Below are 16,451 nucleotides of genomic sequence, written 5' to 3' on the forward strand. Positions count from 1 at the left end.
TATTGTAAGTGGTTCGTCCACCAACGCATCTGCCCACACGCCGGCACAACGTCACCGACTCACGAAATATTTGTAAATCATTCGACTCATCATTACTAGTCCAAGAATTAAGATCTCCACGATTGTACTTCTAGCTAGCTATTAATAAATTGGCTATTGGTTTTACTAATTAATAGTTTTCTTTAAATATGAACATTAAACAATACACAGACAATATAGTTAAGCTGTTATTAGTTTTTTCCCAAAACTGCTACAGCAGGTAACGTTTCGAGACACTCGTCCCGTGTTTGTTTATGTGAGCATGTCGTCAAACATGCTCGACAGAAGACAGTCAAACACAAATATGTGTTCACAATATTGTTGGGTATCGAGTGCGCGTGTTGACCGTACGTTGACAAATCCCTTCACTCGGCTACCGTTCGTAAGATGGCTCTTATCAGCCGCCGTCCACTTATCGAGCCGTTTGAAAGCTCCGCGCGCCGACAAAGAGGTGACGATCCACGCGCAAAATATCATGAAAAATTTGCCGCCTAAACGCACTATCTACATCGTAATTTCCTTAAGCAGCCCGTACTTAGCCTACTGCATGTATTACCCCACCACGAACCATTTAACATTTTGACGAATGATATCAAGATTCGTGTCAAACTTTTTATTTAAAACGTTTTATGTTATGGAATTTTGTTTACGATACAGTTTAAACGAGAATGCAAATGAATATAAAGATCCTATAAAAACGGCCGCCATAAAAGGCCTCTCGAGAGCGCTAAGCTGTGGCGTGGTGGGAAGGGACTTAGAGAACACAATGGGACCACCAGAATCGTGATGAATAAACTTTAGAGTGGGTCGTAAATCGGTTACAACTTGCCAATTGCCGCACGGAGGCGCTAACAGCGGCCAAAGAAACTGACATATCCGCTCTAGCATCCGCACTCGAAATGTTCTGCCCAGCCGCCGCGAGCCGATACATGCGGTCGTTTGGCGCGACCGCCGACCGCTCGCACGCAACCCTGACCGGCAGCACTCAGGCACCGACCTAACATTTAATGACACGACAAGACCCTGTCCCCAGACAAGTGAAGTAGCTCACACACGGGAGCCGACAGACATCGTCTGTAAACTTTAATGTCCTGATGACTGGTTAACGTCGTCCTCACTAACCTACCCCTCTCGCTTGCTAGTTATCTTTACTGCTAATTTCATTAGTTTTTTATCGCCCAAGTTCAATGTTGAGGACCGGGAGACAGTCATTAACGCACAGTCGAGGCTTTGTTCGAGACATCTGCACTTCAGTTCGTAGTAACTCGAAGGAAAACAGTGTTCGAGTGTGTACAATACTTGTGTTGTGTATCTCCGGGACTCGGGCATCTAACCCGCGCTTATTAACGCTCATACGAGAAGTCCGGCCGGTTTTTTCGTCTGCCCAGATGTGGGCCTGGGTAAACACCTCCGCCATTGTCTGGCCACATAAAAAATCATACACCTGGAAGTGTCAAATTGTTCACTCCGACTGTGAGAGCGGCCCGTGTGAATATCGCGCTCGACTCGCTCCTCGCTACATATGTACACAAACATTTGTATTTTACGTTCTATATCCTGCTCCTAAATCACCAGCACACGATTATCTACAATCTGCAGCTAAATTATAGTTAAACGGTCAACTGCTTGGTGCACAAGGTTGTTTTTTACAACATAATCTTCTAAGAATTAATAAAACGATAAAAGGCATGCACACTTTTTATAATTATGTGCGTAATATTTCTGAAACCTATGAATGTAATTCTCGTTCTGTAACTACATAATTATATGTAAATTATCTTAATGGTTTAACATCACGATAGGCGGTTGACGGGCGCACAGATAATGTACTACGCCCGCTAAAACCTTTGCCGCGTGATTATAAGCGCGTAAACAGCAGCAGCTTACGACGTAATCGACCAACTCGTAATGAGCGGTGTGTGTGTTCTCACAGGGAACTGCAGACGCTAGCATATTCGTGCGCAACCAGCAATTGATAACCACGCGTATGCGCTTATTGTTCTACATCCCAATGGGCAGTAGAGTCGCGACGAAACCCAGCTACATGAATCAGCGACAACTCAGTACATGAGTATGGTTACACATGAGTCAGGATGTAGCAGTCGGTGCTTGCAATACATATTCACACCGGAAAGTATCCTGCCGACCGCGATGGCGACAGATTTCAGAACATTGTGTTATTTACTCTATAACTTACAAATATTTTTATACGATCTGAAAAAAATATTCCCTATCCACTCCCATATGGTACGAGGTCGCCTCCGCAAACCAAACAAACTACACTTATAAAGAAATACACTGGCAACAAAACAAATAAACCAATTTGGGCGCGACCACAAAAAAGCCTCGGAATCATCTCGAGAGATGTAACGACGTATTAGCATATTGACGGCTACCTCTATCTGTCGTCCTTTGTTTAGAATCAGCGACAGCACCTTCAATCATAAGCGATCGCTTACAAAAACCGATATATTTTATTGAATAGTTTTTGCCGCACAACTGCAGGTGGTAACAAAAAAATATTGCACCAGCTACCTCGCTAACAGCCCTTGTTTTATAACAAAATTGATTAAACCCCTCGAACACTTCGCTATTATAACGGTTATCTATTTTGTTTTATATCACAATAAATAATTTGGAGATAAATATATTCTTGACGTTTGTAGCAGAATAAAGTTGAATGGATTTGTAAGCAACTAGGGCATTTTATTAGACCTTACATCATCGTTTATTACGACGGTTGTTCGCTACTATACGTATTGGCATGGAGAGCAGTAGACTAGTATTAATGAGATGTAGTAATATTTCAATTGGTCCTAGGAGTCGCATAGAGTGGCTGGAGGCGGCAGGGCGGGGCGGCGCGCACAAAGCACGCCCGCAGCGCGCGCGCACCTGCGCGACATGTTTATGCGCATCTTGTCGCCAAATTTACAACCGCCCTGAGTCCAGCTCTTACGGAAATTGAAAATGTTTTTAATCACGACACCGGCATCCTTTTACCCAATGACTTGTCCGCTTGTCCCCATAGTTCCAGCCATTTCGCTTTAGTGCCCCGTTCGCAGATTGTAAACGTATCTGCAAAGGGTACCGCCTCAATTAATATCCGATCTTACGCCAGTCGACGATTGGTTTTATTACCGCATAAGTAAATGAATTCGCCGGCTGTTTTATCTCCGCGTGTTTATTTATACATTGATAATGTTACAGTATCATTCTGCCGCACAACTTCTCTGCTTCTTTATCATACAAAGTCATGTAAGCTTCGTTACTTTAATATTGCCTACTTGATATCTGCCGGTTAGATTTAATCTTAATTAAACTCATTAATCAGAAATAAATCAGAAACACAATACACACCAATATTTGGAATCAAAATATTGGTGTGTGTGTGAATGTTTGACATTTGTAATTAGTTGACATTTTACTTAACTTTTGGTATACCCATCTAAAATAATATCAAATTCCAAAAACTGACAAATAATTTAAAAGTGTAATTTATAGAACTCACAAAGAATTCAAAGAAGCCGATGTAAATCTTTAGCATAATTAAATAAAGAGGTCAAATCATTTGGGTCCGGTTATCTCCTAAACACATGTAGTACGAGCAAACGTAAAAAGCTAAAATTTCTGATGAATATGGATGTCGTTGCGGTGAAAGTACGGAATTAATTCAGCACCTTTTTGGGCGCCGGCGCCAAACGCGCGGCATTCACGCGTGGCACAAAGCTTGTTGCTCGTAAATTGCGAATGGAAGGGCCGACAAACGCGCAGTAATTTAGTTGACAGTGGGACAGTGGGTACAGGGCCGGCAGCCGGCAGCCGAGCAGCGACAACGACCGCCGCGCTGCGCGGTCCCTACACAAAGCTTATCTACCGGCCGCATCTAGAGCCTATTATGAGCCTGACGCCGAACTCAACACAACAGATCGTTAAGATTAAGATTCGCCAATATACAGTTCGGTAATTCATGCCGAATAAACGTTTAAAGAATTCGCCGACAATTAAAAATTAATTAGAGATATAATACCGACCCAAAAAACTGTACAAATAACATCGACGATGGAACGTGGCATTGATGAACGATTCGTTATTGTCCGATCAGTTTTTCTTACCAAATCGAGTGCTAATTTGGATTCATGAAACGGAGTGAGCTAGTGATCAAACTGAAACAAAACCGCAGCGAGCATTAATGAGAACCATTCGATCGCATTACAAGTGGACCTTAATTGTCCGATCAACAATCCTTGAGACGAGTCATTGTATCTGATTCAAAACTGGTTCTTATGCTCTTGTCATAAAGTACGTATTGGAAAAATATGAGTCACGTTGAGCGCCTCCAGTCCAGTGGCGATCGCTCGTTAGCTCCCGAGCCGGCATAAATCACACCGTTTTATGAGAACTCCCAATTTTTTAACATTTAGAATTAATGAAATGCGAGCGCAGTATGGGACCCGGCTAGCGACATTAAAAAGGACAACCCAAAAGAACGGACAGTTTCTAATTATAATCCTGTCAAAGTTGTGATATAAGCAAAGAATTGATGATCACCACAAACGCGGTGATTTTATCTAAGATAATGGCGATCTGTTGATAGTAGCTGTTGAATTTTTAATATTTGTTATATTTTTTGTATTTTAAGTAAAAAGTTAACCCCTGCGATGAAAGCTCATAAAACTACCATCGGTTATGTTCTTGATTATTTGTTGCGGATACCGTTTAGCAAGAGATCTATTCAATACAACATATGTTATTTCAAAAACTATCAAAGAAAAAGTCAGGAGGTTGGCATGTTCCTACTGAAATTCAAAAGAACTAACAACCCTTTGCTTTTGAGTAAGGATCGCCCACCGAGCTGTGTGCTTGCAACCAATTTGCATTAGTTAACAAGAATAACAAGAACCATTAACCACAAGTACAATAAGCGAACACGGTAGTGGCAGCCAAACGAGCAGCGATCAATCAAGCACAGGATCTCCGCTCATCGTACCGTGATGCCGCGATCCCTAGAAACGCTGTCTTCAGTTACAGCTGTAACTCATAGACATAGAGTTCAGTATCCTTTAGCGGACGATACAGAGAGCGGCGCCAGTATTTTAGGATTTTCGAAGAAGCGAAAGGGTTAGGCTGCGAATTAAAGTTGCGCACACGCACGATGCCGTAGAGGGGGGATCACTAGCGCCGACAAAGACGCCGCCGCACGCGATCTCCCCGATTCACAATTAAGCCCGCGTGTGTTAATTGATATTAATTCTGTGTGGATGGTACAAGCAGGGAACGGCTCGCGTTATGCTCCGAGTCATTATTTCTAACTGTTGCCAAATCTAGTCGCCATTATGTCCAAGACGATTTGATTGAGCATGGCGTCATCTGGTGCAGTTATTTCGACTCGATCGACTGAATTTGGGTCGAAGAGTTTAATCGATGACAGTTCTGTATCGTCATCGTTCAATAGGTCTTTCGATTGTTCTTATGTCGGATTCTTTGGATAACATATAATGTACAAAAGCTACTGGTAATTTCCTTGATATCGAGCCGAGCAGCATGATTACAGTCCATTCCTGTCTCGCTACGGTTCCATACTTGGCGTACATTGCAGCAAGTTGCGTCTAATGTCACTCGATTGGTCCTTTTACGACAGTCGCTAATCGCTCCCACAAGATCCACATGTCAGTGATGTAGGTACCAGGAATCGCGCCAAGGCTGGCCGTAATGTGTCGGGTTCAAACGCGCCGCGGCCGCGTCATCCACGCAATTAGTGGGCGTTGCGACATCGAGCACACTATTGACATTGAACCCTTGTTACATATTTCACAGAAATGTGTTTTGATGTCGCCTCATCGTCACGTCTCAACTAATATGTGCGGACTTTAATCTCGAACGCATTGCTCCCCACTAATTGCTGCACGTACTCGTCTAACAATACTCGAGCATGTATCATGCATCTGTAGACATTTTTCTGTGAAGTTTGTAATTGATATTGATGCTGTAGTTAGATAGCTATTTAGTGGATTGTGATGTGAATGACAATTAAGTGAAATTTTCATTGCAATAGAAAGTTTTAGTAGAGATGGCGGGTAATGAAGATGCAGAAGATACAGTGACAGTGTTGCACGTTCGTACTGACTGCGTGAGGTAATAGCGAACTGCGAGATAAGTGGACAAGCTGCACCTCAGTATATTGCTGTAGCTAAACTATCTGTGTGCATCTGACGCCATTACGTATTCTTGTCAACATCCGTGTCCAAATCAGTCATGTTCTCACAGCGTACACTCAGACGCCGAAGCGACACATTTATTCGAGAATCGTGCGTCCGTCTGCACCCAGTGCCGCCCATTGCGCTTATCTGAGGTTTCGGTAGCGGTCGCCGTGCGCGATACACATCGGCGCGTGATGTCGCGATGCGCGGGCGCGGCCGCCCGATGCTATCGACGCACGAGCGCGCGGGTGGCTCGCATCCCTGCCTCCCTCCGTCCTCTCTGTCTCGGTTACTCCACTACATCGCACGTCATTGTCGCCACTGCCTGTGCAAGCTTTCAACTAACGACTGTCACATGAAAGTTTCACTACTTTTATACAATAGTATGAGATCAAATACATCATAGTTAACAACTGCTGGTGAACAAAAGTGAAACTCAATATTATAAAGATATCTGTTCGGACGAGATAATGGCTTGTAAGTCACAAGCACGCATTACTGTAAATCAAACATTCTAAAAAACATATCACACGCCTCGTAGGCGGCTAATGTTGCGTGAAATGTAACAAATTCATATACATTACAATATTTTTTTCTACCGCTACTACGGGTACGTGGGTTCGTATAGTTTTACGAGCGGTTATGATAAACGACGCACCCTTAACAACTGTCGAGTATAATCACTTGGGTTCTGGGAGACGCATTATGGACACGTAGCACCAAGCACGTAATACACTGGATGCTTCCATGTCCTCCAGCATCAGATAGCATCTTAAACAACACTCCTTCACGTCAATTGATAGAAGACCAGTGACCCTCAGATTACTACAGCAATATCAACTGTTTCTTATAGTCTGTAGTACGAACGAGATCAAACATGAACTCACAAAAAAGTAATGGCGTATCGGAACACATGATTACTTTTTTCTGCATCAAAGAAGTCATATAAAGAATTCGAGTTGTCTCATTCGCTCACATTACAATTTGTTGGGTAGCGGAGTCAAGTCGGAGTCCGTGAGAATAATTCCCGAGTTCCGAGTAACATGGGTTAAACGCTTGTATCGAGAGATACCGATCTAACCCGAGCTGCTCGTTGGCGCCATAAAAACAAAACATCTTCAACACGACCACTTTCTTCCCTAAATTATTCGTGGAATTTACGACGTTTCAACCGACAAAAATGTTATAACCTAATGAGAAATTATCATCAGGCCCGATGTCTGTCGTCCGCGGGCCGGCAAAAAACGAATCATGAGCCGCTCCACGATCATGTCGGACGCATATTTTTTATATTCTAAATTCGAATTATCATTTTCGTGTTTGTTTTTTACCTCGATCGTCGATTGTTTTAGGTTGTGACGGGACAAAAAGGCGCGGGAGCCGCCGATGACTGTGCCATTCTGTTGATCGCTCAACTCTCGGGCTGGGTTACATGATGGATCTTTTTGGTGTTCACCATACATCGCGGATTCTGTTCAAGAACTTGTCGCGCTCATACTCGTCATGTCGATGATGGATATCTCGCATTAAAAAAATGTGAAGAATGGTGTGTGGTTTGTTCCCAAGAGATATTGCGATATGATCGGTCGAAGGCGGCGACTATTCGGCGCGTGCTTCAGATTCCTGGTCCTTCTATCCGGGATTACCCATTACATACAATGACGTTACACTTTACAGCGACAATTTTTTACGTAAAAGTTTCATCTAAGCCGTCATTACTGTAAACGTTTTCTATCAATTTAAAATTGTACAAACAACTTACTTGGTCGTGCTTTGAGTTAAAGGGGTCTAATGTTTACCGTAATTGAACTTCACTTTATAAATATAATGGTTTTGACGTTTATGAACTTTTAATCGACACCTACTGGACACTTGATGAAATTACAAAGTTTTGTTCAAATTATAGTTTTTATATTGATCACAATTGATAGATAGTGAACAGCACATGGCAGATGGTGTGGCATGGGATCAATAATCACTTAGTTCATGTGATTATAAAACTTTTTCACCGTATACGTAAGGGCAGGAGTGATCTAGATAATTAATTAGCAAAACGTATGTTGGTTGCAGGTAAGGCCAAATGTTCAGACTAACTGATGGAACCTTCATTAATTTCCCCCTGACACTGTAACCTCCCGCTGCTATTGGAGTCTAAAACAAAGAAGCATTATGTCAATTCTGCTGGAAGGCAGCGCTAGGAGCTGCGATATCTCTCAATCTGGCACGTCGGTGCGCGGCTAGAGAATGTGTAACGTCAAGTGGCGGCGGCGAGAGCTGGAGGAGTGACGCTGTGACGAGTAGAGTGGAGTGGATCGGAAGACGGCGACTGTCATAATCTGATTATTAGTGGTGCGTGGTAGGGGCGGGGCGCGCGGCGGGCGGCCGGCGCGCTGCAGGCGGTCGGCGCCCGCGCACGTCCCGCTCGCGCACAGCGCACAGCCTGCGCAGGCGACAAACGACTCGTGGTAAAACAAAAGGAATGTTGCCGGCGACGCTTTGAGGCGCCGGCGCCGCTCCCCGCGCAACCTAATCACCCATTTTAATTACGACACAGATCGAATCAATTAATCGGTATTTCTGTTAAAACAAGCGATGGAATGAGCTTACGCTCGTTTGTTAGATATGATTTCTTGACGTAGATTCGAGATGTGATTAGACTTTATCTCGTAAAAGTCGGCGGTTAACGTCAATTACGGACGTAATTCACGTTCACAAATCGTCGTGAGCAATGCGGGTCTGTAACTGCGTGCTCTGACGGCTCGAGCGTTGAGCTTGGGCTGCGCTAGTGTAGCCGAGTGCGCGCAGACGTTTTTAATTATAACTTATGATTTTTTCAAGCGAATTCGGGCGCGCCCTTCCCGACGAATAACACAAGAATAAATAACGAGTTTTTGTGTTGTGTGTTTGTTTTTAAAATGGCGGGAGGTCCGCGCGACGACACGCGAGCGATGTGCGCCGGCCGCCGGCGGCCGCGGCCCGACTCGCCCATTTGTCATATTTCGGTTTTGAGAAAAAATAAATAACCTACTCTATTCGAAGCAGTGTTTGTTTGTACACCGATTATTGAGGGTTAAGTATTATCTCTGAACATGCAGTGGAACAGATGGGCCTTGTCGCCGACAGCGTGCAGCGTATCTATCCAGTTTATTATTGCGTTGGGCGCGCGACTGGTGCCCGACCGCACGCGGCCCTGTGATGTTGACATAACCATTGTTGGTTTTTAATTGCTGATGTCATTTTAAATGTCCATGTATCGTCTTCATACAGGTTTTGATAATCTCGTTACGTTATATTCTCAACGTTATTAGTTTTAGAAACAGGCAATTGTAAGTGAGAACACAGTTAGAACCTGTTGAAAAGTAAACATTGGAGTACATAGCACCGCGGAACCTTCCTATATACGAAGCAATTTACAGTTCACAGGTGGTAAAATTGAGATGGCTGGTACACAGACAGATCCAATGTTAACACATAGCTGAGCATGGCCGTCGAGCGCGGCAGGTGTTAACTCCGACTACACACGCCGCCCGGCCCCGCTTGCACAAACGAACCGCCCAAATCCCCTGTTTGCGTTACCAATTAACCCACCAAACTCAGCCCCGCTCCGCGAACCATACCAGATAAAGAATACAAGAACAGCTTTTAAAACTGTTTGAACAGCAACTTAAAGCATTGCGTTACACCTTACACGACACTAACCAAAGTTACCAGTTCTCAACATCGCGGTATTCATTGCTCGCTCCTAGAGAATAACTCAATTACTGCGCGCACGCACCGCCTCAGCTAGTGCTCAATACGAGAAATGCATGAAATATTTTTGACCCATTTCGATTCGTATGGCGCCAGGGTCGGCGCCGGCGCGCCCCCGGCCTCTCTCACGAAGCATCGTTAATACAAAACAAACAAAAGTGACCTCTAGACGGCCGCGGCCAGCTAAGCTAACGAGATTCACCAACCGCTGGATAAAGCGGTAAATTATCGGAATGTTAGCCGGGCGGCGGCGCGCGGTGGTCTGCGCCGGCGGCCGAGCCAAAAAAACGTGTAGGAGATGACAGGAGCACAGATGAACCCGGCTAATTATCAGCCCGCGCAAAAACCGGGACAGTGCGCAGGCGCGCCGCTACAGCCACCGCGCACGACAGCTATTCGTTTGCGAGCAGCGTCTAGTTTTTACCGGTCATTTTAATAAGAGAGTGGTCGACGACGCGATGCGGTCCTCGAACGCTAATTACACGCCATTAATTACGGAATATTTTCATTTTTAATTCCGTCAGAAGTCGAACGGACGTGATGCTCATTATTGATCGAACTTTCTTTTGGCGGCGCGCGGCGATGGTGGTCGGCCTCCGCTCTTAACCGTGAAACAATTACGTATCCAAAAATATTATTAATATCTAACGAGTCAATCTGCGGTTGATTGTGAGAAACATAGACAGCAATTGTAAGTACAACGTGTAATGTTCCGGCCCTTTGAGTCGCCGATGTTGCGCAGTGAGAGCGAGTAACGAGCGGCCTCGCGGACCCACCACGCGGGTCTCGCTCGCAGGAAGGGCGGAGGCGCCGAGATCGCGACGACTGTGTAATTTCTTCACTGCTCGCACCCACATTATCGATCACGAAAAAAATATAATTGTAGGGGTACCGTCGTAAAGCAAACAAGCTTATAATAAGGTGTAATTTGTGCTCGGCCATTTAGAGAAATGCACAAATTGCCGGGGCAGCTGTTTGTTTTGTCTATGACGGAGGTCCGGCCCCGTCTCCCAAATTATCCGTTAACAAGCCTCGCGTCAGATTCAGCAGTCCTAATGGGTTTTCGTTAAGTTTTTGTTATTATTTTGTAATTTATTACGAGTAATATGTTTTTGTGTATTCGATTCTTGGATTCCGACAGCTGCATCGTTTAATTGAGTCAATAGTTAGGCGTAGTTTTTACAAGGAATTGTAAATGTCGTTGGGCGATGAGGTCGCGTTATGTCGCTGGTTGGGCGGGCGGAGGGCGGCGCGCGACGTTCGCCTTCCCATGAAGCGTCGCTAATAGCCGAGACAGGTGCAAATTATGAAATATCTCTCAATTAAATATCAATAAGAAGTATTTATACATGGAAAGCAATTACAAACATTGTTATTCGCCAATTTTATGGTAAACTTTTAGGAATTGTAGTTACAATGTTTTGTAGAAATTAAAATGCTAAGAAACTTAAATACCGCACCTTTTGTGTTGATAGAAAAACGTATGATGCAAACACAAACGTGTGTGTACTGTATTGCCATACTTAGATGGGAAGTAATTATATCTATGTCATCCATTCTCAGGACCAGCTAATTCGATTGTGGTGAAATTGAAGGGCGATTGTTTATTCTGGAATACGGATGATGGCAACTGGGCTAATTATGATCTATGTTAATGACCATGTCACAGACCTACCGCACAATAAAGTTAACTTAAGAATCTAAATAAATTTGCCGGTGGCGCTACATGTGACGTAAATTAATTTCACGAAGTCAAATAAGGTAAATTACGTTGAATTAAAAAAATATATTGATTACATTGAACTTTAGTCAATTGTGTTTAATTGATGATACGATTGATATATAAACACACATTATCATGTCCGTTGCTTACCACTAATAATTCAAAATATGTTTGGTCCTTTTTGGTCCTTTGATCCGATTTCAGTGAAACAATGTGTGATTCATATCACATTGATAGAGGTTATGATACAAAGTTAAAGCGTAAAAGATATATGTTTTCCTTAAACTGCCATATTTATCACATTTACGATATCTTACAAATCCCTCCCAGGCCATCTCATTCTTTTGGTCCTTTGCACAACGTTTTATTTTTGAATGTGTGTGTAACATTTTTTGACATGCTTTGAAACGCGTGTGTTATAAAAGTCATGCAAATATATCATTAGAAAATACTGATTATCAATATATTTTATAATGAATATGTACGACAATGGTATGAATCGCATAAATAATTATTTTAGCGTAGCTACACGGTCATGCTACGGTACGACAATTTAAGATTCAATAATTTTGAAAGCTCAAATAATGCTGAAGTACTCCAATAAGATTATTTTAGACTCACCTTCCTCCCTTAGTAATGATCATTTCAGTGCCGATGTCATGGAAACGCCGCCAGAGGTCGCCATTGAGCAGGCGTGCCTCGCAAGCCGGCGGTTCAGCATCCGCACCGACGCGGTGTTCTGTTCACAAAATATATTTTTTTACTAAACATATCCAACTTTTATGTAAATAAATAAACATCACATAAATACTACATAATTATACTAGGCTACCTCGTTGGTCTTGATTCGTAAACGTGACTATTGATATATTAATTTTAAATAGGCTTCACAGTCTAAAATTCTAAATAATATTATCATAATTTGGATTTGTAATTAACATAAAGTAGTTATACAATAATATAAGATTTTCAAACTGTTTGAAGAAATCTTTAAAAAAAAAAAGATTTTAAATGATACCGATATACGTCGTAGCAAAGAGGAAATAAGCACAGTAAAATAACTTTTTAAAATCTATACCATTATTTCTAATTAATTAAATTTGCAGAAACAACACTATGATCTTCTTATCACTAGATAAATCTCATAAATAATGTAAGAACAAATATGCGTCAATAATGATAAACAAGAGTAATATTTATGAATTAATTTGTTTTATATTCATTTAGAGATTAGATAAGCGTTAAATGTTTGTTCGGAATGGTCTTAAATTATATGTATTATACTATAAAATGAACTAAAACATCTCTCCAAGGTTATGACAAATAGTGCTAAAATATTTGTATATATTTGTAATCTGATTGCAAAGATAAAAGTGATACATTAATTAATATTTACATACAATTTGCATGACAACTGATTTTATCTTTATCTTCACGGAATAACAATGTTTCATAGGAAAGGTTAGTCAGATAAGAGTAACCATGAATACAAAAACATATATGAGGATAATTTCAACAATAACAAAAATATGTGTCGCATAGGTAATTTGTCAGAGTTAAAAACTATTTTTGATTAGATGTGGAATAAATGTAGGGAAGAAGGAAGGAAGTAATTGAGTTGAGAAATTATTATGTGACATATAATAATTTACACATTAACTATATCAAAAATATGTTCGCCAATTAAATATTAATAACTGTAACATCCTTGCAAGGTCAGTCACTTGTAACGATGTTTTATATATCATCTTAATAAAAGTTTATAATTCCAGATTGTAATTAGAAATGTATTTTATTTTAAATATGTATAACAAACCACTAGAACCAGTTTTCAATCAAAATAAATAAGTGCATCGAAACTCGGATCCGTGACGAGCGCTTTATTAGCTGTGACAAAATTTGATATGTACATATACTACATATTTATGACTTATCAAGGTTCGACACGAAAACTTATCGTTTCCTTAATCAATATTTCAATATTAATACCCCGAATATGATATCCGCTCATCTTTAATTAACAACTGATGACATACAGAACGTATCAAGCAATCAACGACGGTGACGCCACCTACCCTGAATATTTTATTGCAAAAAAATATCATTCATGAAGTTAAATTGTAATTTATTATATGTGTGGGCGGTTCTTTTGTCGGTACCTTCCGATGTGTACGTGGAATGTAATATTGATAATATTTTTTGAGGTATAGTGACTTTTATTACGTCTGTGAGTTGTAATATATGGGAAGGGATGATTACTAATTTGGTAAATAAGGGTGTGTATTGCATATATCTTTAGATTTTTCTACAAATCTTATTGAGTGCTATTTTCAAAAGTATTGCACTCCGAACGGATAGAGAAAGAAGAAAAGAAAATAATTACTCAAAGAAATTATGATTCACGTCATTCACAACAGTTGTAAATATAATTGAAATAATGTCTTTTATTGCCATTTACTTTTCTAAACGTCTGTAGCTAACATCGTAATAAATTTTATAATTTAAAGCTAAAAACGCGAACGCAAGAAATGCATACAAATAATTTGACATCGGGTCTTTTGATCCGCAGTGCGCGGCGCCCGTCGCCAAACTTTTCTCATAAAAAAAACAATATTAAACATCGTAACAACTTACACGCTTCAATCGTGTCACCACAAACATTTGATTGTAAACTTTATTGTAAATTCAATAAGTTTGAAAATTACTCGCGTGTTATTAGAGATGGTATCTTTTCTTTAGAGGCTTGTGTCGTATTACCTCATTAGTTGTGTTTCTATAGAAAATCGTCGAGCGGTTGTAAAAGCGTGTCGGTAGGTAAAAATAGCGTTTATTAATATGTTAATAAGGTCGTGAATGATTCGTGTCATTTGTGTCACGCAAGCTAATTTTATTTTACTGTTTATTGTGTTAACGGTGATGTCCTGTGTAGTGTTTGCGGTTTTTTATTCTTTTGACTGACGGTTTTGTATCTAATTTACATTGTAAATGTCATAGAAGTTTTATTCAACTTGAGGCCTTTAAAACTTCATGGACTAAACACAATATTTTTTTCGAAAAATTTAGGGTTTGTTCTAACTTAACTAAAAAATTACGGTTTACTCACATATATTAATGGAGATAAGCTCTACTAGTTTCGAGTCACAGGGGGACTCTTCTTCATGAACAGCGTCTTATATACGTGAGTAAACCATGATATTTAGTACGCCTCACGATAGTTATTTTAAAAATATAGTTCTAACATGTTTGATTATAAATAACTCAATCTGTTACGACTACTACAACCCTTCTATTATCAAGATATAACGTCATAAACCTTACAAAACCAGCTTTAAATACAACCTAGTATTATTACAAAAACAATGTATTCAACACAATAAAAGCATAAAACATAATATTATGTTTAACAAAAACCCTGACGTACGACGCTGCAGTAATTTGACGAGAGGACATTGACGACATGACGACATGATGGGTCGACGGTAACTCGGGACGTTTAACAAGCAATTATATTTTACTGGATGGTGGATGCGATCATCTCGTGCCGTCGTCAATGGATTCAAACTCAATGGAATATTTTACTGGTGGCGTATTTTTGGCGTATCTTGTATAGAGTTGTAATTATATATTATTTTATCCATATATAGAATAGAATCAGGCGTTACTTTGCAGAAATTCATGCTACATTAACAATACAATAGATTTTATTCCAATTATAGATGTATATTTAGCTGGTGCGCTTATACTTATAAGCTGCACACCGTACGCTAAAACTTAAAATTTATTTTATTGTTAGTGTCCACATAAAAAAATACGTGCGTGGTGGTTGCAAGTGTAGAGTAAATAAAGGTTATTTTCTAATATTTCTATGTGGTAAATGAGAACTGTTTTTGCCTGACTCACATACGGTTGTAGTAAATATAGCATAAGGTTTCAATTAATGTTTGACACACGTAGTCTCAATGTAACTGACACGTACTAAACCATAAATAAACATAAGATTATTAACTTATCACCTACTTATACACCTCATTGTCTGTTATTAGCTTATTATCGAATTACAATTTGCGTTACATGAAAATGTATGCAGGTCTGTTAATTTAAATTTAAAGGATAATGTCAAAAAAGTGTGAAACTGCTCCATAAACGTGTAGGTTTCCAACACTTACATGATAAGGACAGGTGATGTCCATCTGGACAAAATAACCTATAGAGAACTCGACTAGGCACATATTTTTATATACAACTTATATAAAACTACAACGTTCAATTTTATACCTTAATTGTTCTAACATAGAGTTTTACATCGTTTACAACACTTAAGCAGGTGCATTCCATCGTTCTAGGTACTGTGTGGCATATTGGCTAGGTTAAACGATTTTATACCTTGTTCAGTTATGTTTAGATACAAATTAATGTGTTAAGGAATTGCTGTTTAGTTTTAAGAATTTAAGGTATTTTACAAAAAATATGTAATTAATGGACGCCCTTATACTTTGCGTGGAAGAATTATTTACAGGCTGTACTTTTAAAGAGAGACTTTTTGTGTAGTGTAGAGTTGGTTTTTATAATAGTTTATTAATATTAAAATAGATTATAAAATATTAAACTGCAAGATATGTACAGCGTATTTTAGAAAAAAATATGTATTACATTTTAATCCAACAAGCCTATTTTTTCTGAATTAATCAGTATTATCTTTAGTATAAAGCAGTTTTTTCTTTGGCAGCCACATTTTCCTTACA

The 16,451-nt window shown here is 40.2% G+C and overlaps 2 protein-coding genes across 2 annotated transcripts in view; both read right to left on the reverse strand.

The window, feature by feature from the left end:
* The window catches only part of LOC118266881 (caspase-8), a 404,424-nt gene that overhangs the window by 243,959 nt on the left and 144,014 nt on the right, over positions 1-16,451 (reverse strand). The gene's annotated exons all lie outside the window — the stretch shown is intronic.
* Positions 1-16,451, reverse strand: part of LOC126912203 (T-box transcription factor TBX6-like) — a 33,994-nt gene that overhangs the window by 12,468 nt on the left and 5,075 nt on the right. Inside the window, exon 2 of the mRNA XM_050703233.1 lies at positions 12,331-12,448. Within this exon, the coding sequence (XP_050559190.1) occupies positions 12,331-12,448 (118 nt within the window). The remainder of the gene's footprint in view (positions 1-12,330; positions 12,449-16,451) is intronic.

This window comes from Spodoptera frugiperda, chromosome 23 (genome assembly GCF_023101765.2).
Source record: "Spodoptera frugiperda isolate SF20-4 chromosome 23, AGI-APGP_CSIRO_Sfru_2.0, whole genome shotgun sequence".
NCBI classification, from domain to species: Eukaryota; Metazoa; Arthropoda; class Insecta; order Lepidoptera; family Noctuidae; genus Spodoptera; species Spodoptera frugiperda.